The sequence below is a fragment of the Chelonia mydas genome, chromosome 1, assembly GCF_015237465.2.
Source record: "Chelonia mydas isolate rCheMyd1 chromosome 1, rCheMyd1.pri.v2, whole genome shotgun sequence".
NCBI lineage: Eukaryota > Metazoa > Chordata > Testudines > Cheloniidae > Chelonia > Chelonia mydas.
This window is the reverse complement of record NC_057849.1, coordinates 267,251,073-267,278,266: the sequence shown is the minus strand read 5'-3', so window position 1 is coordinate 267,278,266 and position 27,194 is coordinate 267,251,073. Positions and strand designations below refer to the sequence as shown.

The 27,194-nt window shown below is 41.7% G+C and overlaps 1 protein-coding gene and 1 long non-coding RNA gene across 2 annotated transcripts; both read right to left on the bottom strand.

Annotated features, from left to right (window-relative positions):
• Positions 1-24,541, bottom strand: UBE2N (ubiquitin conjugating enzyme E2 N). Its single transcript, XM_007069234.4, has 4 exons — positions 24,412-24,541; positions 1,754-2,000; positions 1,414-1,554; positions 1-693 (listed from the first exon to the last, which is right to left on the bottom strand). The coding sequence occupies exons 1-4, from the start codon at positions 24,439-24,441 to the stop codon at positions 653-655; spliced, it is 459 nt and encodes a 152-aa protein (XP_007069296.1). The 5' UTR covers positions 24,442-24,541; the 3' UTR covers positions 1-652.
• On the bottom strand, positions 19,699-21,539 carry LOC122465729. Its single transcript, XR_006290752.1, has 2 exons — positions 20,217-21,539; positions 19,699-20,184 (listed from the first exon to the last, which is right to left on the bottom strand). It is a non-coding gene; the product is annotated as an uncharacterized LOC122465729 (long non-coding RNA).
• Positions 24,542-27,194: the final 2,653 nt, after the last annotated feature.

The window sequence follows — 27,194 nt, the reverse complement described above, 5'->3', positions numbered from 1 at the left end:
TAGAATAACAAAAAATATTTTACTAAAACATAAGATTTACAGAAGATTTTCCAGAAAAGCCATACAAAATAGTCACAAGCTTTTTCTTGAAAGGAGGTTTCTACACTTGACAGCAGAATCACAATATTATTAGTGAAGGTGATGGATGTTTAATGTTCCCATTTTTGTTCAAACAATCAGGCTTGTCCATCTACAGCATCTAAGTTAGACTTAGCTAGAGGGCATATCCTAAAGTGTAACTGGTTAGCTGCTTTAACCAATGCATTTAGCATCACCATAAAAAAGGGAAGAGGAGGAGCTCACAAAATTAAAACAAAAAACCCTGCAGCTAACCTTGACTACCTTCATTCACAGTGCTTATACTTAAGCCATGATGGAAAAAATGATTAAAAGCAGAGATATGCTACTGCTTTTAAACAATTTCACAACAATCCAGATGATACTTCTAGCCTCTGCTCATGCGTTACAACAGTGAATTAGGACAAGACACAGATTTGCTAATGTGCATTTTATCACCAAAGGACTGAAGATGTCTGGACTTTTATTCTGTAATGTTTCTAAGACTGTGTCCATTAAATGCAAACAAAAGAAAAAAGAAAAGAGGTCTTGGCAGAATAGGAGAAGTGATGCACACTTGATGTTCAGAGCGAATTTAAATATTATTCATGGCATATAGCCTAGTCCATGCTCTGGCTGTAAAGAAAAAAAGATGCATACTCTTAAAGTGAAATAAATCTCATTTTATTCATTTCAATATACTCCATTTCCCAAACTTTTGATTAGAAGAGCTTGTTAAACAGAGGCACCTGAGTATTTTAAATTAAGTGTTATGTCAGTGTTTCACAAATATAAGCATGTTAGTTGTGGAATGTTAGTCACAATCCAAGCCCACAAGATTCACAGAAACAGATGCCACTGGGAACAGATGGCCTGGCTGCAGAGGATCCTGTAATGGGAAGGCGTAATGCAGCCTGTTTATTCTATTACCTCAGAAACTATATTCTATTAGAGCCTGCAACAGAAGCAGATTTAGAGATGCTGCAGAGCTCTGTGGAACTAAACAGCAATTTATTAAAGAATCTCTCTCATGATGTACAAGGAATGGATATAAAGTACAAAACTGAATGGTTTCTCTTTCCCAATTAAGAGTTCAGTCAAATACTCTTGTACTTTTAGCAATGTGAAATGTGCAAACTAAGTGGATCCTCAGAAAAGAAAGACCTCCACTCTGGCTCTGATTCTGCACCTGCATTCAGGGCTATCAACTGCACAAGCAAACAACTGTTCTTGTGAGTCACAAGCACTAAACCGGAGGTCAGGTTTTAAAATTAAGTTCCAAAATAAAAACACATGAGTAATCTAGTTTTCATAAAATTTCACACAAATACAAAAGTAACAAGTGTGATACACTACCTGTTTCTATGGCTTGGGCTTCATTGGTCTTCCACTGCTCTGCTACATCATTTGCTAAAGGATCATCTGGATTGGGAGCGCTTAGCAAAGCCTGGATTGATAGCAGAACTGTACGGATCTGCAAAGCTGGGGACCATTTATCTAAAGAGAAAGATTTACAGTAGTATGAAATACCACACTCTTTATTACCACCCCCAGATTTAATATGTTTTCCTCTCAGATTAAAGCCATTTAAACCAGCCTCGTGACCAAGCTAAAATCAAAATTTTTTTGTAATCCTTTTAAACAACTGAATTGTCAGTTTTCCCTGCTTAGAATGAATTAAGAGAAATGTACTTACCTTTCAAAATATCTAAACATATTCTTCCCAACTTGTCTACATTAGGGTGATAAATTTTGGTCATGAAACGTACTTTAGGAGCTGCCATTGGATATTCTTCTGGAAGGAATAGTTCAAGTTTAAATGTCCCACCCTCAAAGGGGGAATCCTGTGGACCTGCAATGACCACATGAAAATAACGTGCGTTGCTCTCATCTGGCTCTGCTTTTATCCCAGGGACTGGTTCTGCCAGCAAGCGCTGGGTTTCCTGGAGGAGGAGGAGGAAGGAGTCATGGTGTAACAAAGGCAAGCTATTTAAAACACAGCAAACATTTAGACAAAATTTGTACCAGGATACCAAATATTCATTTTAAGTAGATTTATGCAAAACCATAGAAAATGACTTTTCATATTAGGTGAAGTATAAAAAGAAACAACAACAACAAAAAAATCACATAGGAAGAGTGAGACAAATTCAGAATGGAAATTAGGCATGAGAGTAATTAATCATTGAACAATTTACCAAGCATCATGGTGGATTCTCCATCACTGACAATTTTTAAATTAAGGTTGAATGTTGCTAGACAGGAGGTCAGACTAGATCATTACCAGGGTGGATAAAAATCAATGATTTAAAAAAATTTTTTTTTTTAAAAACCCACTTTTTAAAATTTAAATCTTATTCTTTTGATAAAAAGCCTTTTGAGGGAAAAACCTATCTAAAGATAGGTTTAATTAAGATACCTTTGAGCTATAATGTATCTCATCATGAAACAGGGATTATAAATTCTAATTCTATAGTATGACACAATATATTCATCTCATGTTTAAGAAAAGTTTTGTTAATGAGTTCCAATAGTTCAAAGATTAGGGACCCAATCTTATGGGGTTCCAGGGGCTTCTGTATAGATTATTTAGGTTAATCTTTCTATCTGCCCAATGGGACTGAGTGCTCAGTCTAGAACAGGGGTGGGCAAACTTTCTGGCCACAATGGGGTGCAAAACTGTATGGAGGGCCAGGTAGGGAAGGCTGTGCCTTCCCAAACAGCCTGCCCCCTGACCTCCCCCTCCCACTCTCCCACTTCCCGCCCCCCTCAGAACTCCCTCCCAATCCAACCCCCCCCCGCTCCTTGTCCCCTGACCTCCCCCTCCCAGGACCCCCGCCCCTAACTGCCCCCCATGACTCCGCCCCTAACCCCCCCCCACTTCCCCATCCCCTGACTGCCCTCCCCCCCGAACCTCTGCCCTATCCAACCGCCCCCTGATCCCTGTCCCCTGACCGCCCCTGACCGTCCCACCCCCTCCCCCCCCCAGGGCCCCGCCCCCATCCAACATCCACTTCTCCCTGACTGCCCCCCAGGATCCCCTGCCCCTTATCCAACCCCCCCGGCCCCCTTACCATGCTGCTCAGAGCAGCATGTGTGGGAGCTGCACCGGAGCAGCCGCGCTGCCCCGCATGAGCGCGCAGACACGCTCCCCAGAGCACTGTCCACGCAGCGGCGTGGCTGCAGGGAGTCAGCAGGGGAAGGGCTGGGGGCTAGCTTCCTGGGCCAGGAGCTCAGGGGCTGGGCAGGATGGTCCCATGGGCCAGACATGGCCTACAGGCAGTAGTTTCCCCACCTCTGGTCTAGAAGATACCATCAGAGAGGCTTAGTTTTGCAGTTCTCAAAACTGTGGATGTGTATCTCCAGAGGTAACATGCTTGTTAACAGCAAAAAATGTTTTAAAATAAATATATACAGGTGAGAAATAAGACCTCAACTCTACTGTCCCTTTGCAAATTTGTGTACACAGAGTCAATCCCTTACCTCTCTCTAAAAGTGCAAAGTTTCGAAAAGTTCAATGAATAGAAGATTGTTGGGGGCGGAATAGATCTGGACAAGGAGAAGAAGTCTGGAGATAAATGTGAGAAGTGAAGGACATGCAATATTTTAACAAAACAAGCGTATGTTTGCTGTTGAAGAAAAAAATCCAGAATATTTAATGTAAATTGTTTTATTTAACTAAAACAACAAAGTGTCTGTCTGTCTCGTGATGTTCTCCTCCTAATACAACATGGCAAGAAAATCCTCCAAATATTAATGATTAACCTGTTGAATTGGAGATATTTATGAAGTCATTGGGAGGTGAACTAGCTGCTTCAATTACCTTTGGTAAATGACATAACCAAACAATCATTCATTTTCTAATACAGCTGTAAAACTAATCTGAAAAGTTTTCAAGATAAATCACTGTTTAAAAAATATATAGTGTGTACCTTCTAAAAACGAAACCTACAGCTCTGAGTTGTGAAGAATATGTATTAAGGTTATAACAACCAACAAAAATGCACTTTTATGTAGAAAACCATGGTTAAATCTAGTCTTCCTGACTAGTGATTTAAATCAAATCCACCCTGATCATTACAATGGTCCTATCTGACCTTAAAAACTGATGAACCTATGAACAGGATGGATTGCTACAGAGAACTCTCCAAGGAAAACCACACCACCATGATGCTGAGGAAAGTGCTTCCCACTCTGCACTACACAAAAATGCCTAGCAGACAAAGAATCAGAAGGAAGAGCTATTTCATATGCAATGTTCAAGTTTTCTATGTAGTAGTGCGAGGACTTGAGAATGATTCAATAAAACAAACGTCTGTGCAATGTATTCACAGCCATAAACCAAATTTAAGGTATCAGACTAAACTTGCACAATTCAATTCTTCTGCATTACTGAAAAAAGCTTTATGGGGTATATCACTTTAAAGAGAAACCCATCCTGGTGTTGAAGTATATTTCTGTTACTGTGACCAATATTGCAAACACATGCAGCATCTTTATTTTATGTTTAGAACATGAAAACCTGTGGAATCTGGAATCCCTAAGGGGCGATTAATGCGGGGGGTGGGGGGACAGAAAAAAAACCAACCAAACAAAAAAAGCCTTTTGAAGCTCCCTGGGGGAGGAAAGGGCCACTGACTTGTATTACCTGTTACAGGAGATCAGAGATCAAAAGATCAAACTGATAAAGAAACAGTTATACTGTCCAAAGGAGTCTGGATCTGAAACCTGACAAACTGGTAACCAGGAGAGCAGACCAAGTTGAGGGGTTTGACAGACTGAGATCTACCAGAGCCATATGTTGGACAGGGGGCGCAACATGACCTCTGGTAAGCTTTTAGCTTGTACATAGGAATTTTTTTTTTTTTTTATGTAATGCTTTTACCGTAAAACTAAGTGTATTTTACTTTGTGAAGACTGCTTGATAAGTGGTAGAGAAAGATTAACCACAAATGCTGGACCATGCTCAGATCCACTGGGGGAAAAATCACAGTGAGGTACAGAGGGACTGCAAGCCTAAGTCCTTGATCTGAAGGAGAGAGGGTCAAAGGTGTAGTTAACCCTGAAACTGTAACTATTACCATATTTAAAATTACTGTAACTGAAATAAAGAAAAACAGCTGTTTTCTCTCTCCTTTGTGTGTTTCACTACTTCTATCTAGTCAGTTTCACTATTTCCCATCTGAATCCTTCACAAAGCAATAAGGGAGAGAAAATTATAAAAGTAAAACAAGTTGTACAACTACAAGAATTAAAGCTTATGCAGTGCACACTACATGACGTTTATAAAAATATTTTATGTTGGGTGCCCACAAAACATAACCCCAAATACCGAAGCACTACTACAGCTGCAAATCAGCAAGATTACAAAACAAGATGGATGTGCCTCTTTGTACTGGAGTGCAAAGTAATGTTTTGATAAAATACACTTATTAAATTAACAAAGAAACTAATAATATTTAAAAGGCTATGTTTACCATTTCGACACAGGTGTCTTTCTCAGAGCCAAAAGGGCATCCGTTACTTTGAGCAGAAAAACCTCAATTTATAGAAAAGCATCAGATCATAAAGAAAGTAAAGCACCACAATCATTAATGGCAAGTAATATCAGTTTACTCATCTCATACAGTAATTAGCTGTAAAGCACTTGCCAAATAAAAATCTGCTACAAGCTATATTATAAAAAGACAAAGATAATACAAATGTTTTATTCAAAGGTCACTGTTAAAACCATTCTTGATCAGCTATGATTAAGCAGATAATACCCACAAAATGAGAAAAAACTAAATTAAGAGTCTTAATTAAAATAGAATCGAGAAAGGAAAAAAAGTACCCAAATCACAACAGACAGTCCACACCACCAAGTTACTTAATTAAATATATATAAAAAGGAAAGTCTATAAAAACGCCTGCTAGGTTATATAACACTCATGACCTTAATCTCTGGCTAAATATGTTCTATTTGACTACTACTTATTTTGTATCAACAAAGGTAGTATTCATCTTTTTCTAGAAGCGACAGTTAACACATTTTTTGGTATATCCACCAGTTTAAAGCTCTGAGTGATAGTAACTAGGTATAAATGGTGGGAAGCTTTTCACAGAAGTGTTCATTAAATTTCGATTTTCTTCAACTTTCATCAACAAAATTTTGCCAATCGGGTGTAGGGGAGAAAAGCTAGGCTTAGACCTCACCGACTGAAAGCACTGACTGCCTAAGGCTGCGTCATAAATTTGGTGTAAGGCTATCTATGTATTGTGACAGGGTCGGGCCAGATGGCTACAGGAGAGTGACAGAAGGCAGATATATTAGCCCCAGGTTAAGTAGGTCCCTTTTCCCTGGGTAAGGTAACAGGGAAGGTTCCAGAACAATCACGAACTTTCTGGAAACAATTAAGGCAGACAGGCTGATTAGAACACCTGCAGCCAATCAAGAAGCTGCTAGAATCAATTAAGGCAGGCTAATCAGGGCACCTGGGTTTAAAAAGGAGCTCACTTCAGTTTTTTGGTATGCATGCAAGGAGCTGGGAGCAAGAGGCTGAGAGTGAGAAGGCGAAGGCGTACTACTGGAAGACTGAGAAGTACAAGCACCATCAGACATCAGGAGGAAGGTCCTGTGGTGAGAAGAAAGAAGGTGTTGGGAAGAGGCCATGGGGAAGTAGCCCAGGGAGTTGAAGCTGTCACGCAGCTGTTACAGCCACTGTAGACAGCTGCAATTCACAGGGCCCTGGGCTGGAACCCGGAGTAGAGGGCGGGCCCAGGTTCCCCCCAACTCCCTACTTGATACCGGAGGAGCTGAACTGGACTTTGGGTTTCCACCAGAGGGGAAGGTCTCTGGCCTGTTCCCCGATCCGCTAGGTGGATCAGCAGAGACTGTGGGGATTGTTCTTCTTCCTTTCCCCATGCTGGCCAGTGATGAGGCTAACTGAGTGAACGGCAGATTTGAGCCATGAAAGTGGCCAAACTGAGGGCCGCTGTGAACCTCTGAAGCGAGAAAATCCGCCAATAAGCACAAGACCCACCAAGGTAGAGGAGGAAATTTGTCACAGTATTCCCTGCCAAAAAGGGTGTTTGTTGTTTTGTTTTAAACAGAAATAAAACTAATTCATGTTAGTTATCATGCTATCTCTACCAGGATTTACAAGGGACAGCTAGTTTTACAAACCATGAGGTAGCGAGGCACGGTCAGTACTATACCCCCACCTAGCTACATCAAGCAGCCTGGTCTCTGCTAGGATTTTAAAGCAAGATAGATAACTAATGCAAGTTAGCTATGTTAAAAAAAAAAAAAAAAAAAAAAAAGGAGGGAGGGAGAGCAGTGAAGACATAGCCTTAGGCCATGTCTATACTACAATATTATGTTGACTTAACTTACTCTGACATACAGCCACCATAGTTATTAAATCGCTTCTGCGTGCACACACCTGTCTCCTTGTGTCAGTAGTGCACATCCTCACTGGGAGGTTGTATTGTCAGTGTAGGATAACGCCTGAAAACCAACAGCTGACGTAAGCAACACAATGTCTACACTGATATGGCACTGACCGTGACGCTGCCGCTCAGGGAGGCGGTACTACTGGAGCAGAGAGGAACTTATGTCGGCAGGAGCCAAATTTAAGTGAAGACACTTTCACAGCTAGGTTGATGCAAGGCAACCTACATTGACCTAACCGTGTGATGCAGACCAGGCTGTAGTCTTTGGCCAGGTCTCAACTTGAGAGTTGTACCACTATAGCTACTTTGGTTAAGGGTGTGTGGATTATTTTTAGATCAATATAGTTATACAATCCCTAATGTGGATACAATTATTCCAGTAAAGAGATGTCTTACACCAGAATAGCTTATTCCCTTTCCCATGAGGGAATAAACCATACTGGTATAAACACAATAAAACTTTGCCCACACCAGGGGGGGTTATAACTGTTTTATCTACATCAGTACAACTTTTATGCACTTCGTATATTTCTTGCAGACTCTTCTGCTTTTTAACCCAATGTTTGCTGTCCCAGCAGCAAAGCTCCCATTAAAGTGCTTTCTGCCTTGTGGAGCTTTTTAATTCCTTGAAGGGAAGCAAAATGTCGGGTATAGAAACAGAAGTGGTGACACCACATCGGTAGGTTATGCAGCATCTAAGTACAGTAAATTTTGTCTCTGGTTGCCCTGATTTCTAGATTCTCATACTTGAACAAAACACCCAAACACCCAAGCAAGGCACTAGAACACACAAACTTGTTGGAATATGAAGCCAGGCATTAAAAAACCCCAAAGATTATTAATCATTACCTTTTAGAGAATGCTGCATAGATTAATTATAAAAGGCAAGGTAATGCTTGCATTTTAATACCCTTTTACACCATGTGCTAAATTCTTACAGTGGGAACTGGAAAGTGACTGGAAAATAAAGTTGTCAGACAAATGCTGAATGCTCTTCTTATACCTGCCATTTTGAAAATAAAGGATATTTCATATGCCCCCACATTAAGTATTTGCCAGTATCCCATAAATTCAACTCACTAAGGCCCTGATCCTACAGAGCACTTCAGCATGTGAAGAATGCCAATATCATCAACGTAACTACAGCTCTACCCCGCTATAAGGCGGTCCGCAGGAGCCAAAAACTCTTACCATGTTATATGTGAAACAGCGTTGTATCGACCTTGCCTTGGCCCCCCTGCTCCTTGTCCCCTGACCGCCCCCTCCAGAGACCCCCTGTCCCTAATCACCCCAGGATCCCACCCAACCCCCCTGCTCCCTGTCTGCCCTGACCCCTATCCACACCCCCGCCCCGACAGGCATTCACCAGCAGCAGCGGAAGCAGAGTAGCCTGGCCCCAGCCGTGGTGCTCCACTTTCTGCCACCGGTAAGTGCGGGGAGCTTGGGGAAAGGACGCCTCCGGTGCTCACCGGCGACGGGAAGCGGAGCGCCGCGGCTGGAAGCTGGCGGAGTGGAGCAGGCTGGGGCCGGGCTGCTCCACTTCCGCCGCTGCCGGTGAGTGCGGGGAGGTTGGGGGAAAGGACGCCCCCTGCGCTCTCCTACGGCGGGAAGTGGAGCAACGCAGCCCCAGTCCGCTCCACTCCCCCAGCTCCCAGCCGCGTCACTCCGCTTCCCGCTGCCGGTGAGTGTGGGGAGGTTGGGGACAGGACGCTCACCGGCGGCGGGAACCAGAGCGCCGCAGCTAGGAGCTGATGGAGTGGAGCAGGCTGGGGCCGGGCTGCTCTGCTTCCGCCGCTGCTGGTGAGGGGGGGGGGGGGATCCTTTCCCCCAGGCGACATGGCTGGGGCAGCGGAGAGGGCTGCTCCCGGCCCCCCACTTATCACCTGGGCCACTCTGGGCCTGCAGGGCCCCCAAAAGTGCCCCCCCCACAGCTCCTGCCTCCCACACGTGGGGGGGGAAGGCATGTGAAGAGTGAACCCATGCGAACCCGTGTTACAGCGGGTCGCGTTATATCAGGGTAGAGGTGTACTCAAAAACTTGGAGCATGTGCTTGTGTACTTTACTGGCTCAGGACCTAAGAAAGTCCTATGTTTAGAATTAACAGGAGATTTTAATCAGACAGCAGACTTATTCACAGAAAAATAAGAGACAGACCCAAAATTTTTACAGGTATTTAGGCATTGCTGTGCTCAGTGTCACAATGCTTAACTGATTTAGGAGCCTAAGTCTCATTTTCAAAAGGGATGTAGGTAGTCAGGAGTCTAAATCCCATCAAGTATCTTTACAAATCTCAGCCTAAATAAATAAAATTATGTCTGAACTTCCTATTTTATACAAGATAGAAAAAACATGCAGTATTCTCTATTGTTATTGCAAAAATATTTAAGGGTATGTCTATACTACCTGCCGCATCAGCGGGCGGCGACTGATCCAGCGGGGGGGTGGGGGAGGTGTCTATTTATCGCGTCTAGTCTAGAAGCGATAAATCGACCCTCAAGCACTCTCCCGTCAATTCCTGTACTCCAGCGCCGCGAGAGGCGCAGGCAGAGTCCACGGGGGGAGCAGCAGCAGTTGACTCACCCTAGAGAAGACACTGCAGGGGGTAGGTCTAAGTATGTCAACTTCAGCTATGTTATTCATGTAAATTGACATACTTCCCTGAATGAAAGGAATTAAGAGGATTTCCTGCTGTAGGGTATCCGTAAAGTTGGATTTTTACCTGACCAGTTAGGTCACATTTTAGCTTCTGTTAATCTTCATTAAACTTTAAAAAAAAAAAAAGAGATGGCCAATTCCATGGCCTTCACAAAGGAAATGTCAATTCAAGAAATCTATAAACAGAGTTCTATTTATACTAGCCTCTAAGACATCATCTTGTAAGGGTGGGGTGGTTTTTTTGGGGGGTGGGGGGGCTGTCTTGTACCTCTTCTTCTTTCATTTTAGTCCTTAACATGCTATCCTGCTTGACATATCTTCCTATTGAATGAATTGGCACCAGTACGTGGGACATGGAATTCATTAAGATAAAAAACAAGAGGAATTTATTTCCCTCCTATAACTAGCAGTTGATGTAGCATATCAGAACACTGCATTCGCTTTCTTCTGTGATCAGGTTCAAAAACTATCCCGGCCAGTTGTGTGTTATAAATGGCCAATTCAGCAACTTTTTATACTAGTAAGAGTATGGGTACAGCAACCTTATGAGAAGTAACTTTACAACACTGCCTTACTGTTACTGTCTGCCTTGTTTTAAGTACAGAATCAGCTCAGTACCAAATGGAAGTATCATCTGAGCAGTCTGAAATCTCTCAACACAAATGATTAGTTTTCACATTTCCATAGCCTGTTAATTTGAACATTAATGTAACACCCCCTAACTCGAAAGAAAAAAAGTTACAGGTCAGTTAAAAACTTCAGAAACACCGAGGAGTATTTTTTTTAAACCCCTGTTACTTCCCCCCCACACACACACACTTTTTTTTTTTTTAAATCCAGAGTCACAGGACAATGACTCTTCCTCACCAAAATACATAACTGCGAGTAGAGAAAGCCTTGCTATATGGAAATTTCAGCCAATCAAGCAATTTGACTGACTCTTCCCAGATGCACTATGGAGCATTCTACTAGACAGACTGCTCTACTGGCTTAAAATTCTGACACCTTTTGCCAAGAGTCAAGAGACATGTCAGTTCATACAAACGAGACTGCTCCACTGTGCTACTGGGATTAAAAAAATAAAAAGAAACCTCTGTGCCAAGAAGCCAGTTAAAACACCTCACCACATTCATAAGTGGACCCCAAGAGCACAGCTCCTCCCATCCAGCAAAAAAACCCTCACACACACACTCTAGCTTAGTACCTTTGCAAAGACAAAAGCATGGGAACCATTCCCCGCCCCCCTCCCAAATTCACCAATACTTTGCAAGACTTAGAGTGCCTGATTTTTCACATATTACATGCTCTTGCTCACTTAAGCAATTCCAAGATCCACTTGCTTGCAGCTTAGAGTTTGCTATCATCCAAACAATTCACAAGAGCACTTTATAACCAAAGTGTATCATATAAAAACACCTTTCTAAATATGTTTTAGGAACTGGATTAACTAATCACAGCAACTTTGGTACCAGCTGAAGATGAGAAAGACAAGAAATGAGGAAAAAGTTTTAAAAGGAATGCTCAGAAGATTTAAACATGTACAATTCAACCAGTCTTGACAACATGCATGATAGCGTACTAAGGGAATTAGAAGGTGATATTACTTGTAACAAGTTATTTTTGAATAGTTGTGAAAAAGCAAATTTAGTACTTGTCTCCAAAAACAAAAAATAAAAAAAAACATAAAAACCCACCACACCAAACACCGTCACAAGGGGTGCGGCTCCCAGCACTGATGCACTGTCTACACTGGCACTTTACAATGCTGAACTTGCTGCGCTCAGGAGGCTATTATTTCACACCCCTGAGCCAGAAAGTTGCAGAGCTGTAAATTGCCAGGGTAGACAAGCCCCAACTTTCAGTCTGGGACTTGAAACTCCACTCAGACCATGTCTACACTACACACTTACTTCGGTATAATTATACTACTCAGGGGTGTGAAAAATCCACATTCCTGAGCAACATCTTTATACTGACCATAACTCCCCACCCCACCGTGTAGACAGCAGTGTTGGCAGGAAAGCTTCTCCTACTGACATAGCTACCACATCTCAGGGAGGTGGAGTTAAGCTGATGGGACAGCTCTCTCCCCTGTCTGCTTAGAGTGTCTTCACAGAAGCGCTACAGTGATGCAGCTGCACCAATGCAAGTTTGTTGTGTAGACCTGCCCTCAGTGCACTGCCAGGCAGCTATTTCTTTATAGAGAAGAAATTTGGGGTGTGTGTCTACTCTACAATTAGATACATGTGGCTGGCTCATGCCAGATGACTTGGGATAAGGGGCTGTTTAATTGTGGTGTAGATGTTCAAGGTTGGCCTTCAGCCTGAGCTCTGGGACCCTCCCACCTCACAGGGTCCTAGCACCCGAGCTCCAGACTGGGCCTGAATGTTTACATCACAATTAAACATACCACTGGCCCAAGCCCAGTGTGTCTAACTGCAGTGTAAACATACCTTGGTGGCCCAAAAGCCACTGGTCTTTTCTTGGGAGAGAAGCAGAGATTGAAGGGCAGAAGGGGGAGTGGATGTATGCTTGAGACGGAGGGAAAGAATGAGGAGATGCACACTTGTGGATGCTCAAAAATGCAACAAAGTAGGAGACTGAAAGGTTTGGGAGAAGGAGAGAAAATCTAGGAGATGATAGAGACCCAAGTAATAAAAGCAAGAGGAAGGTAAAGGGATAGAAGGAGCAAGGAGGAAAGAGGAAGAGATAGACAGTGATCAATGACTGAAAAGCAGCGGCACTGCTATGGGTACCCGCATGGCCCCACAGTATGCCAACATTTTTATGGCTGACTTAGAACAACGCTTCCTCAGCTCTCGTCCCCTAATGCCCCTATTCTACTTGCGCTACATTGATGACATCTTCATCATCTGGACCCATGGAAAAGAAGCCCTTGAGGAATTCCACCATGATTTCAACAATTTCCATCCCAACATCAACCTCAGTCTGGACCAGTCCACACAAGAGATCCACTTCCTGGACACTACGGTGCTAATAAGCGATGGTCACATAACCACCACCCTATACCGGAAACCTACTGACCGCTATTCCTACCTACATGCCTCCAGCTTTCACCCAGACCACACCATATGATCCATCGTCTACAGCCAAGCTCTACGATACCACCGCATTTGCTCCAACCCCTCAGACAGAGACAAACACCTAAAAGATCTCTATCAAGCATTCTTACAACTACAATACCCACCTGCGGAAGTGAAGAAACAAATTGACAGAGCCAGAGGAGTACCCAGAAGTCACCTACTACAGGACAGGCCCAACAAAGAAAACAACAGAACGCCACTAGCCATCACCTTCAGCCCCCAACTAAAACCTCTCCAACGCATCATCAAAGATCTACAACCTATCCTGAAGAACGACCCATCACTCTCACAAATCTTGGGAGACAGGCCAGTCCTTGCCTACAGACAGCCCCCCAACCTGACGCAAATACTCACCAGCAACCACACACCACACAACAGAACCACTAACCCAGGAACCTATCCTTGCAACAAAGCCCGTTGCCAACTGTGTCCACATATCTATTCAGGGGACACCATCATAGGGCCTAATCACATCAACCACACTATCAGAGGCTCGTTCACCTGCACATCTACCAATGTGATATATGCCATCATGTGCCAACAATGCCCCTCTGCCATGTACATTGGTCAAACTGGACAGTCTCTACGTAAAAGAATAAATGGACACAAATCAGATGTCAAGAATTATAGCATTCATAAACCAGTCGGAGAACACTTCAATCTCTCTGGTCACTCAATTTCAGACCTAAAGGTTGCAATATTACAACAAAAAGACTTCAAAAACAGACTCCAACGAGAGACTGCTGAATTGGAATTAATTTGCAAACTGGATACAATTAACTTAGGCTTGAATAGAGACTGGGAGTGGCTGTGTCATTACACAGGGTAAAACTATTTCCCCATGTTTATTTCCGTCCCCCCACTGCTCCTCGGATGTTCCTGTTAACTGCTGGAAATGGCCCCCCTTGATTATCACTACAAAAGGTTTTCTCCCCCCCATTCCACCTGCTGGTAATAGCTCATCATAAGTGATCACTCTAGTTACAGTGTGTATGGTAACACCCATTTTTTCATGTTCTGTGTGTATATAAATCTCCTCACTGTATTTTCCACTGAATGCATCCAATGAAGTGAGCTGTAGCTCACGAAAGCTTATGCTCAAATAAATTGGTTAGTCTCTAAGGTGCCACAAGTACTCCTTTTCTTCTTGCCAATACAGACTAACACGGCTGCTACTCTGAAACCTGTCATTGTGAAGCCAGAAAGGGAAATATATACACTAGCAGAAATAAGTTATAATCGTAAGACTGTAAAAGTCAAGACCTGAAACCAGTTGCGTGTGACTGAGCCAGAGCTTTCGTAATTGTGAATGTTCACTCAATCCTAAGTATTTACATGGTATGGGTGACAGAATATCCCACTCTTCTCCACCCACAAAGAATTCCTGAAACCAGGAGAGAACCAGATATATGTTCATGCATCTAGTGTTTCACCAACAGGAGAAGATTCACAATTCCCTGCTGCAGGGCTGATTAAGACAAAACAGAGATTCACTGAGAAGAAAGAGGGAGAAAAACAGGAAACTTCCTAAAGGAATGTAGGTTTGGGGTCAGTGATTAAACAACAGTTCAAACTTCAGCCTGATCCTTTTCTCGTCAAGCCAAAAGGAGCAGTATTCTCCCTTGTGGAAAGGGCACCTTATCTTGCCTCTCATCCTCCAGGCTGGCTGAACACAACGATGGACTCTGCAAAAAAAGATTCCATCTCTCCTTTTTCACGAGAGTCCCGCTGATAGTGAGAGGTTTCAGAGTAGCAGCCGTGTTAGTCTGTATCCGCAAAAAGAAAGAACTTGTGGCACCTTAGAGACTAACAAATTTATTTGAGCATAAGCTTTCGCTGTAGCTCATGAAAGCTTATGCTCAAAAAAATTTGTTAGTCTCTAAGGTGCCACAAGTACTCTTTCTTTTTACTGATAGTGAAGTGATCCCAGAAAACTCCCCAAAAGGAAGAGGGACAGATTGAGTCTGGGGGACTAATGGGGAAGAGATGTATAGGGAACAGGAGGGGAATGAGGACGGAAGACATACAAAAAAAAGGGGGGGGGGGGTGTTCGAAGGAGAAAGGGTCAACTATTTTATTTTAAGAACAAAGAGTACACAATTTGTTTTTTAATGAATCCAGTTAACTACTATAGCCAAAAGGAACTTAAATACTCCACCTCTTGCAGGTGTCTGGCTTTTTTGATTTGGGTTGGGAGAAAGGGAGGATAGCAGAAGGAAAAGATTCTCCTCCCAACATACAGAAAGTGAACCCCAGCAAAGTGAGAAATCTCACCTATGGGACAGATTTTATTCAGTGTGGTTAAGCTCCACAACATTGTTCTCATTGTTTAGAGAATGACAGTTGAGATCAGAGAAGATCAGTATTTCCTATTTATACCATGCCACCGAGCAACAGCATGCTGAAGCTACTAAAATATACACAAGGGTATATACAGATTATTGCAGAGTGCCGTAGCACCTTACATCAAAGGATCCCAAAGCATTTGACAAAAATGGGAAAGTATTCTTTTTATTTTAGAGGGGAAACTGAGCCACAATAATTACATGAATTTCAGAAGTGCCTTTTATATTGATTATAATTGTTTCGCTGATCTGCAGAGCCAATATGAAGTCCTTTTAAACACACTATGCCTTCCCATTTGAGTTTCCTAGTCTTTACAGGATAAATGCTATAAAAAGTATATATGCACTCTGTTAAAGCTTATCAAGGTGAAAGTTAAATCAACTCCACCTACTGTACATGCAAACAGCTTGATCTTATTGTGCATGACTAGCAAAACAGCAGAAGTAAAGGCAAGAATTGGTTGGTGGCTGTAAATTCTACACCTCTAGTTATCTGCAAAGTTCTCCATCTTCAGGAAAACCTGGAATAATTTAGTGTTACAATACAAGAATTCCTTAATCTGCCTGTTTCTGTAGCTGCTGACTGTGCTCATCTTCTATACACTCCCCTCTTGACTTTTTGCCTATGTTTTACTGGTTCTATTTTTTGGCGCATTCTTTAATGGCTCCTCACCCTCATCTACTGGTTCTCCTCGTGGTTCTTTTCTTGGATCCTTTCTCCTCACTCTGAACATATCTTCCCCCCCACCCCCAGTAGAGTTTAAGCCACTACCTCTACCCCTGATCTCACCTCTTCTATTCAGCCTCACACCTATTTTAAAAGGTTTTCACTATGTTTAACTTTGATGGGTGAATAGTCACTTAGCCACTATGTAGTTAGCGAAAACATCTACACAGCAGTTGGTTAGAGAACCATTTTACATTTTTCCTCCTCTCATTACATATTGTCAGTTATGCCAAGAAGGCGCACCCAAATTTGAAAGGGATTTGTTATATTTTTCGTTTTACAGTCGTTCAAAGGGAGATCTTTTGGCCAAAAAAAAAAAAAAAATAGCTCCAACAACTTCCACAAAAATAACTGTCACAACCCATCCAATACAAGTCCAATTTTCAAAAATAAGTGAATGTTTTAATCTTAAGATTTGTTTCCAGTTTATATCAGTGTTCATAATTAAAACACTTTAAATGCTACATAGATGTGCTACCTTTTAGTCGAAGTTTAAAACAAACTCCAGATCAAGATTCATCAGCATGCATCACTCCCTAGCACACATTTGAAACATCCAGTAAAAGATATCTATAATAAAAGACTTTGTTTACCCACAAAAATTCCGATATGATCAAATTAATTTAAGAACTGATTTAGTTACATCAGTGTAACCTCAAACAGCACTCTTAAAATGGCATAAAGGACAGACAAGTTACAGTCAATATCAAGCACTCAAACCAGAGTGCCCACAAAAGGGGGTTGCACCATATTAAGTCAGTCAGTTTAGACAATGATTTAGTTAAAATGGTGCAAGCTGTGTTTAGACCAGGTCTAAGCTAGCAGTAACTAGATCTGTGTAAATCACCAAAATAAGTTTCAAATATGATAATTAACTGGTGTACATAAAAGCCTGTTATTAAAGCTGCACTTGTCAGCGTCAGGTTCTGGAGACAACTGCTGTTGAAAATTATGATTTTTAAAAAAGGTTTATTGTACCTTTATTTACTGAATTGAAATGGAAAATATTACTGACCCATTTTTCAAGACTGGGTCTCTTCACTTTCAGCAACAGTCATAAGGATGACATTTAGTACTTGGAGGATGCCATGCAAATAGTTGGGGTAAGAATGCAGGAACGATGAGAATGAAGAGAAATGGCTTTTAGTTTAAAATGCCTACTAGTTTGATTCTTTAATATCTGCTGTCTAGCTGAGATTTAGGTGTGATCCCTTCTCTCCACAAAAATGTCTAAAGGAGACAGAAACAGCAAGTCTTAGCCAGTAATCAGAGATCAGTCAAGTGATCATTTAAAGAACCTGAAATTATCACTCACCTGCCAACCATACAGGACAGGTCATTTCTTTTATTCTACCCTGCCTTCAACTACTGACTCCCCCATTGAGTCAGACCCATTTTTCTCCTCCCTGCGATTTCAGTTTGAGTCATAGACACATTTCATCCCGGCCATGCTCATGCAAGTCATGGACCTGTTTCCCAGTTTTGGCTTCCCACCATTTCCTTACCATGTGCACATGACTGACCTGAGCATAACTGTCTGGGGATTTCCCCCTGCCCCAACTTAGTCAATATACTGGTAAACCAATGTAATCACTACGCATCTAACTATCTTATTACAATGTTGATATTAATATTAAACCATTTATTTTGCCAGGACTTGTTTGAATTAAGACTTTAACATAAATGTATTATCATAAATTTACCTGCGGTTAGTAAGAATCTGGAGTAAAGTAAATTAAGATGTTCTACCACTATCTAACTCCATCACACAATAGGAGAGTTAAACTGAAGTATATGGAATGAAAACTACAGCTGGTTAGAGAGCAGCTGGGGTTAATATTATTAAGCAGCATACTGGCATGAGGACCAAAAAACAGATTGCAGCCAGCTGCATGACATGAGTGAACATTCATTTTTTTCACTCTGTCAGAGTGGGGAAATATGATTTTCTCCCTCTCCAGGGCAGACTGGCTCCATGTAAGAAGGTAAAATGTGTGTGTGTTGGGGGGGGGGGGGGGGGGGGAGAAGAGAGAGAGAGCACTCATCTCATTATGAGTGTAACAGTATATTGAATAAAGAAAAAGGAGGACTTGTGGCACCTTAGAGACTAAAATTTATTTGAGCATAAGCTTTCGTGAGCTACAGCTCACTTCAATCGGATGCATGCAGTGCAAAATACAACAGGGAGATTTTATATACACAGAGAACACGAAACAATGGGTGTTACCATACACACTGTAACGAGAGTGATCAGATAAGGTGAGCTATTACCAGCAGGAGAGAAAAAAAGAAAAAAAAACTCCCCCGCTGCCCCTTCCTGCTGGTAATACCTCACCTTATCTGATCACTCTCGTTACAGTGTGTATGGTAACACCCATTGTTTCCTGTTCTCTGTGTATATAAAGTCTCCCTGTTGTATTTTCCACTGCATGCATCTGATGAAGTGAGCTGTAGCTCACGAAAGCTTATGCTCAAATAAATTTTAGTCTCTAAGGTGCCACAAGTACTCCTTTTCTTTTTGCGAATACAGACTAACACGGCTGCTACTCTGAAACCTGTCAATATATTGAATATTGATGGGAAAATAGTTTTCCTGTTTTGGGACAGAGCTGTCTGAGGAGATGCAACTGTAGACCTATTTCACTGACTTCATATATCAATACATCATCTTCTGTATTTTCCACACACAAAGTCTAGAAAAGGAGTTTAGCAGATGCATAGGTAATGATGAAGAAAACAAAGTAGCCATAGCCAGCACCATATGATATGAACCAAACTGGTTTTATTTTACTTGCTAATATCTTAATACAATACGGCATATTCTCAAGTTTTAAAACATTTAGGTATAAAACATCTGAGTTGATTGTAAACTTCCATTAGTTACTTTTAAGAAAATCACTGGACAGAATGCTACACTTTTCTCAAAAGAAAATGTCAGCACAGAAATGTTCATATGAATGTGCACAGTGAAGGTCAACTATCCATAATTAGGCACCTACCATCACCTGGAGAACCATCAAAAACCAAAAGATAGTTCTATCCTTAGGCTCATCATCACCATACTGTTGATTCTGAAGATTAGTAGTGCAGTTAAGCAACTTCGCAAAGTATACTTGCTTTTACCTCATTGTAGCAAAACAGTTCTTTAAGATCAGTGTAACTGGAAACAGTCTTATATCTCTTCACCAGAAGTGACCACACACAACCATTCCCCAGAAGTATTATACAATGAAGCTGAGTTCCTGTCTACACTGGGGATGGGTTGCACTGGTGTAATTACACTGATGTAGCTACACTGGTGCAAATTTCTCTAATGCAGATGCACTACTCCAATGAAATTCACTGAATTAAAAAAAAAAAAAAAAATCAAATCACACTGATGTGCCATTTACATTAATGAAGTCCCTAATGCAGAAAACACTGCATCAATGTAGCTATTCTGGTGCAAGTTTCTCTAACAAACAATGTCTTAGGCTCAGGACTTGAAAAAATTACCAACCCAGCTGAAATACACCAGCCACTAGCCTCAAGCTACACCCCATCCAGCCTTGTCTCCCACCCCCATTGTGTAGGCCCAAACAGCCTAGTCTCTCCTGCTGCCTGAACTCAGTGCTCCCAATTAATGCTGATGAACACACACACACACACACACACACACACCAAATCAACTAAATTTTACGCTCTATAATACATTAATACTTGACAGTAGTGCCATTAAATAACTTTATGCTACCCTCCAAAATCCTTTACTGGAATAGCAAGAAGTCCCACATACATGCAGAGTCCTCTGCTGAGGAGGGATGGGGCAGGTTTCCCTCCTCCTGGAGGAGACCCAGCCTGTACAAAAACACGAAGCAGCAAACTGAAGAGTACTGAGACCGTGCCCTGGCCAACCTGAAGACCAGGAACAGCAAGCCCTTTGCCAACAGCAGACCAACAAGAGGAGGAATGTCAATTCCCTGCAGAAGAGAGAGGGCTGGATTCCATATGGCCCATCGGCCAGAACATACATTTAGAACTTCATACTCTCCTCAAATCCACAGCTATCAGTGGAAGGCTTGCAAAGATATCAAGGGGAGAACAGAGTCTTTATTTAGTAACTAAACTTTTATTTATTCATACACTCAGATTCAGTAAAAAAAAAAAAAAAAATGCTCTCCTTTAGGCCACCACTCTTTCCAACCTTCTCTGTTTCTATCCCTTTGACCTGTCTTCCCTCTATTTTTCTCTGCATTTGCTTCCCCACAGCTCCAAATCCAGCCACCAAGGACTTCACTCCCACTCCCTTTCCTATGCCATCAAAACAATCAGCAATCAAATATCTGATGTTGACATTCAAGTATCACTGGCTTTTGGAATTCACCATAGCTATTTGTTTCAGACATAACCAGTTTAGACTGGGAAGGATCTCTCTCTGCAGCCATGGTGGCTAGAAACTTTCATTTAGACAAATAAACTTAGACTCTGGACAATCTTTGCCACGTAGGCCAAATGTGACCCAAAGGCTGTATGTCTGACACCCCTATTTCAAGGCACAGTATGGACATTACAAAATGGACCACTACAATCCACAATGACCAATCCAAAATTCAAAAGCTCTGGAGTCTATGGAGGCATCATAATACATTCATCTATATATTTAACCTAAAGCACACATTATCCTCTTAATAATCAGCACTCTCCAAAAGATCAAACAGCACCCCCAAAAACAAGACAAATATTGAGTGTCTAGTTTTAAGCTGCAAGGGGCAAAAAAGGATTGGGATACTTTTCTAGATGTCACACTTCCATCCATACCTTGGAAATAAATTATTATTTGCTTCAAAGTTCTCACGAAAAGAAAGCAAAAAACTCAGGGAGAGGAACCTGTTACCAACTCAGAGGTAGTTTCATTAATTTTTGGTGAAGATAAGGAGGAGAATCTAAAGCCACCTAAGATGAATCTCCCATTATGTTTTAACTATAGAGCATTTGCTGCATCTCCATAACAAACAGTGTGGGCTTATTTAAACCAAAGCAATTTAAATCATGGATTTTAATCAGCAAGCAGGACACTTATTTAAATCTTCAATTTTAATTGTATTTTGTATTTGTACTTTAGTTTTTTTCCTAAAGAAAAGGTTGATTCTCACTGGTTGGTAAGAATTAAAACATGTTGATTTACAATTAAATAAATCCTTTACACTAATTTTTATTCTTCTTTTTGTTAACCAGGAGGATACACCATACTACACATGTCTATTTAAGCAATTTATATAGCTTAATTTACATTTATTCAGATTCTTATTTTTTCTATGTTTTATTGTTTGAGAATGGTACATATTGCATTTCTTATTTACTAGAGGATTATTATTTCATTTGTGATGAGTCTAGCTTTGAATTTTCATCCAAATACAATTAAAAATGAACAAAAATATTTTATATATTTAGGTGAGAACTTTTCTGGATTAAATAAAATTATCTTAAATGTGCTGGAAACCAACTTTTTAAAAACATGTTTTGCATATAATACTCTTAAATCAGTTTAACTGTAGTTAGTGAGTTGAACCAATTATTTCTGGTTTCCATCTCCTTCAAGATTTTAGATCTAGTATATATTTCATCCCCTCACACCTAGTATTTATTCACATATTGGAAGAGAAAAAAAGTAGCTTCCATGCTTTCTCAACTCTCAATTAGTTGTTTAACTTTGAATGAACTAGTCATTTAACTAAATTGAACAAACAGAAGTGAAGAAAATTTTCTCTACACCTGCAGAAGAGGCTATTGCTGTCAAAAGCTGATTTAGCATTCAACAAATTCCAATTCTAGATGCTCTGCCAGTAACTTCCACCAGTTCATTGATTAAACTTTCTTTAAAACATGGTAGCAAATATGTACTTTTTTTTTTATTTATATGATTGTACTAGATTATAAATTTAGGCCTTAACAGGTTGTCAATTTCAAATTTAATTTTAAACAGATTTACATATTTAAATTAAAATCCAATTTAGATTAAAATCATTGATTTTTTTCAGCCCCAATAATCTTGTTTCCACTACATGTTGTAATACTAAGTATTCTGCCCTTACATATTTCAGTAACATTTCCAGTGTTTGCTGTTCATTGAGATAGCTGAATGGAGTGACAAATCAATTAATACAGTTTTGTCCTTAAATTCTTAACATGGCTTGTAAACATTAAGAAATTGATAATAAACTTTAGTCTTAATAATACCCTTGCATAGTTTTACTGTGATTTGTTTTTCTATTCTAATTTCATTATCCCAGCCATTTATTATGCAACTTTTCATTTTAAGACAAACTAACTTGCACATTTTCCTGTTCTTTGCTGTTTGCATTAGTTGCAAACTTTCAGTGTGTTCAGCCAAGAACAGCTTCACAGCATTATTTGTATAACATTCATTCAATTTAACAGGAAACAAGAGTGTTATTGCCCATCAAACCTAATGGACCTTACTTGAATAAGATAAGTTACTTTTATAGAACTAGTCATCACATCGCTTCTTAAAAGTTGGAGTTGTAGATGCAGGTAGTAAGAAGGATATTTATGTTGTACTAACAAGAGGAGACAGATCCATATCAGGTCAACATTATGCTGCATTCGTGAATTTGTGTTGTGTGATTTCACTTCCATCTGGTGTAACATTTATATAAGTTGATACCAAAGAAGGTTACCAGATTCAGTTAGAGCACTCAGGGGTTTGAACTAACTAATCATATTACTACATTATTTTAGCCAACATCATATTAGTGTGAGCCAAGAAATTTGTTGGATTCACATTGCACTGCATGAATGCATTGTTACAAGACAGATATCATTAACACACTGCTTGGTTTATACAAACGCTACTGAAACAACTCTCCTTACAATATCCAAAAATATTTAAGCCCTTATTCCATATACAATTTTATGTACACACCACCAAATATCCGGAATTCAAGAGGTCTTCATTGTTCTGACATTTCAATGTAATATACAGTTTAAAGATTAGTCTGAATTCTTGTTTACTACATTAGATGCATAGAAAAAGTCTTTTTAGAATTATCTTGCTCACTACCTACAAATTACCATCCACTTAGGAAGAAGCATCTACAATGAAAATAATTTCAGACCTACTCTAAGTGTTAAAGATGCAGAAACAGCTAATTTGCTGGAGTTATTTAATAAAACATTTTAAAGTTAAAATTCAAGCAAAACACATACTTCACAGATACTGTAAACAGTCACAACACGTTAACAATTCCTAATTGGTGTAACCTTACTTCCTCAGACAGTCAGTCCTGAGTCATCAAGAGATTAACAAATCGTCACTAGCGCAAACTAGGAAGCCCTAATTGCAAGGCTGAAGATGGGTTTCAGTGGCGCGTGGGTGTCACAATCCTTCCTTGGAAAACCCGGGTGGGAGCAGGATGTTGGTGCCCGACGCTCGGAAGCACATTCAGTTTCATTCAGCCTGATACCGCGTTTTCCTCGTTGCCGCTGTCACAGAAGGCGCAGCCCCCTGTGAAATCCACTCCCGGGCCCTGCCCCGCTGAGAAGCCCGGGGCGCTCTGCGCAGTAGCTGAGCGTCTCCTCCCACGAGGGGGCTCAGAGGCACCGAGTCCGGGGTGGGGCGGGCAAGGGGAGCCACGCCGCGGCGGACGGATGCGGTGCTCGCGGCTCACGCCGCTCCCGGGGCCAAGAGACAGGGGGCCCAGAGGCGGCGCACAGGCCGCGGCCTCATCTGTTCATTCATTCCCCGCGCCGCGTCGGCGGCGGCAGCGCCAAGACTCCGCCCGAGCCCCGCAGCCGCTCCTCTGGCCGCCGCATGGGGCCTCCAGCGGCACCGTGCTCGCTCACACAGCCCGGAGGTGGGAGGGGGACAAATGGTTCCACAGGCACGGGCCCCACCCGCTCCCGCGCCGCTCCCAGCCCGGCGGGGCCTGCCCGTGGCTCCCCTGGTCAACGGAGCGGCCGAACCCGGCTCCCCGCGCTCTACCCAGCCGCGCTCACCGGAAACTCCGCGCTCTGCGCCCCGGCACAGGGGGATGGCGGCCTGAGGGGGCCGGGAAAGACGGGCTGAGTGGGGGTGGGGGGTGGTAGTTACCTTGATGATCCTGCGGGGCAGCCCGGCCATCTTGTCTTATCGGGATTCAGGCTCCGCTGGGTCTCGGCTCCGCTCGGCACTCACGCACAACCGGAAGGAACGCGTGCTCTATTTCCGCTGATGTCACTGCACTACCTACAGCCTTCTGGGAAATGTAGTCACGGCAGCGGGGCGGAGCGAGAGGCCAGTCTAGGTTCCGGGACCGCCGCCATAACCGGGTGAGTGGGGCGTAACTGCTGTGAGGTCCGCGGAGCTGCCGCTGTCCCTCACAGAGCACTGCCCCTTCTCCCGCAGTGCCTAGACCCCCTGCAGCTCCTGGATTCCCGCCATGCCCTGCAGCCTCCAAACCCACCGGCCTAAAGCCCCCAGGCCCCCTCACACGCCCCTTGTAGTCCCCAGCCCCCACTCCTTACGCGCCAGGCCCCATACACACCCCTCAGCACCCAGCTCCCACCACACGCTCCCTCAGCCTCCTGACTGTCTGCCGCACACACCCGGCAGCCCCCAGACCCCCGTGCCAGGGAGCGCTCAGATCCCAGACACATACGCACGGCAACACCCAGCAATACGTAACTACAGCCACCCGCACATACACACAGGCGCACCTAACCCGCATACACACACAGCTGTACCAAGACACCAAGCCCCACCGATGCTGCCAACCAGCAACACGCAAGAAAAGACCTCCTGCCTCTCAGCTACAGGTTCCCCAACAGACCTAGTCAACCACAGGCTCACCCACGCAGTTATAGGTTGTTCCGCACATATGGGTGTTAAATTTACTGCAGTTTTCTCTGTTGTTCAAGGCCTTTCTTACCTTTCTTATCTCCATGTCATCCTAGTCTCACACTCATAGGGGAGTTATGGTCTCAAAAATAAATTTTAAAGCAAGGTATAGTTCTGTGACACAAGATAAAAAGAAAAGGAGTAGTTGTGGTACCTTAGAGACTAAGAAATTTATTTGAGCATAAGCTTTCGTGAGCTACAGTTCACTTCATCAGATGCTGTAGCTCACGAAAGCTTATGCTCAAATAAATTGGTTAGTCTCTAAGGTGCCACAAGTACTCCTTTTCTTTTTGCAAATACAGACTAACACGGCTGCTGTGCTGAAACCTGTCAAGATAAAAAGACTTTCCACAAATAACCTTTCAAATTACTCACACCTTCTTGTCAACTGTCTGTAATGGGCCACTCTCTTACCACTTCAAAAGTTATTTTTCCTTTCTTGGTATCCTGTTGTTAATTGATTTATCTCGTTAGACTGACCTCACACTTGGTAAATCAATCCCCATCCTTTCATGTCTTTATACCTGCTCCTGTATTTTCACTCCATGCATCTGATGAAGTGGGTTCTAGCCCACGAAAGCTTATGCCCAAATCAATTTGTTAGTCTCTAAGGTGCCACAAGGACTCCTCATTATTTTTGGTGATACAGACTAACACGGCTACCACTCTGAAACCTTCAACTGTGTGTTTATGCTTTCTGCAGGTGAATTTATTATCAGGAACCTTTACCAAAAGAGCACATTATAAGTAGGCTTGAAAGGATTAGACTCTTATCAGTAAATGTTGATTTCCCTGTACACACAAACTGATTAAAAATATTTCCATCATTGATAATCAAAATTTACAGATAGGTAAAGTACAAAAAATGCTGCTTGAGAACTTATTAGAGTTTGATTTAAGGACATTTACTTTGTATATTTTGACATAAGGTTGACAGCTTGTATTTTAATGGTTATAAAGCTTTAACTTTTTGAATCTCAAGGTCTACTGTCATTAAATAATTTTTCTGATTCCCCTATAACTGCTCACAGCTGTGAAAATTTAAATAAATAAAAATTGAAAAAGAAATGCTTAAAACCTACAATTTTGTGCAACTGTGAAAATTTAAGTTGATAAAGAAAAAATTCTTAAAAATAAAAATTGATAATATCCGTCAGTTACACAAAAAATCAAGTTCTGACAAACATAATTTAAGGGAATATTGCAGAAAGCAAATTTTGTCCTCCTCCAAACAAGAAACAGAAACACAACATGCAACTTGTGTGTCCGTAACTTGAATTCTGAATACAGTATCAAAATCTTGCAACTGTTTTTGAGCAAGCTGTGGGTCAGAGTTATTGACAGAAATGATTTGACTTCAGATTACAAATAAATTCAAGAAAATGCTAATCTTTTTGCAGTCAACTCATGAAAAAGGATCAAAATTTGTTGAATAAGGTCCCAATCCAGTAAATGTTTATACACCTTCTTAACTTTATGCATGTGAGTAGCTCTGTTGACTTAATTGACTTCAATGACACTACTCCTACTTAAAGTTAGGCATGTGTTTGCAGAATTATTTGCCCTCTGTCATGTGCTGATGGAAGAGAGTCCAACCTGAATGCATTGCTGGGCCTGCGAAACAGCATGTTTAAGCATGGATGTATAACATATTGGTCTTGCCAATGTATATAGACCCAAATTGTTTATTAAAAAAAAAAAGTCTAGGACATTTTTTTAACCTAGTTACAACAATTTGGTTCCCACCAGTTAGTCAGGTATTAAGCAACCAAACTTAATGGGATCAGTTCACAGGTTAGATGAGTGCTGTCACACAGTACACAAATGAAATCCTAATCCTTAGAGGAAGAGGCTATAACACACAGAGAAAAACCTTTCTGAACTAAACTATGTTTTTAACCGGGTGTTAGCATAGATTTGTCCTTGCATATAGGCAGGACCAAACTGTCAACCCAGTCCCTTATAAATAACTATATGTTTAGCATGGGTTCTTCTCT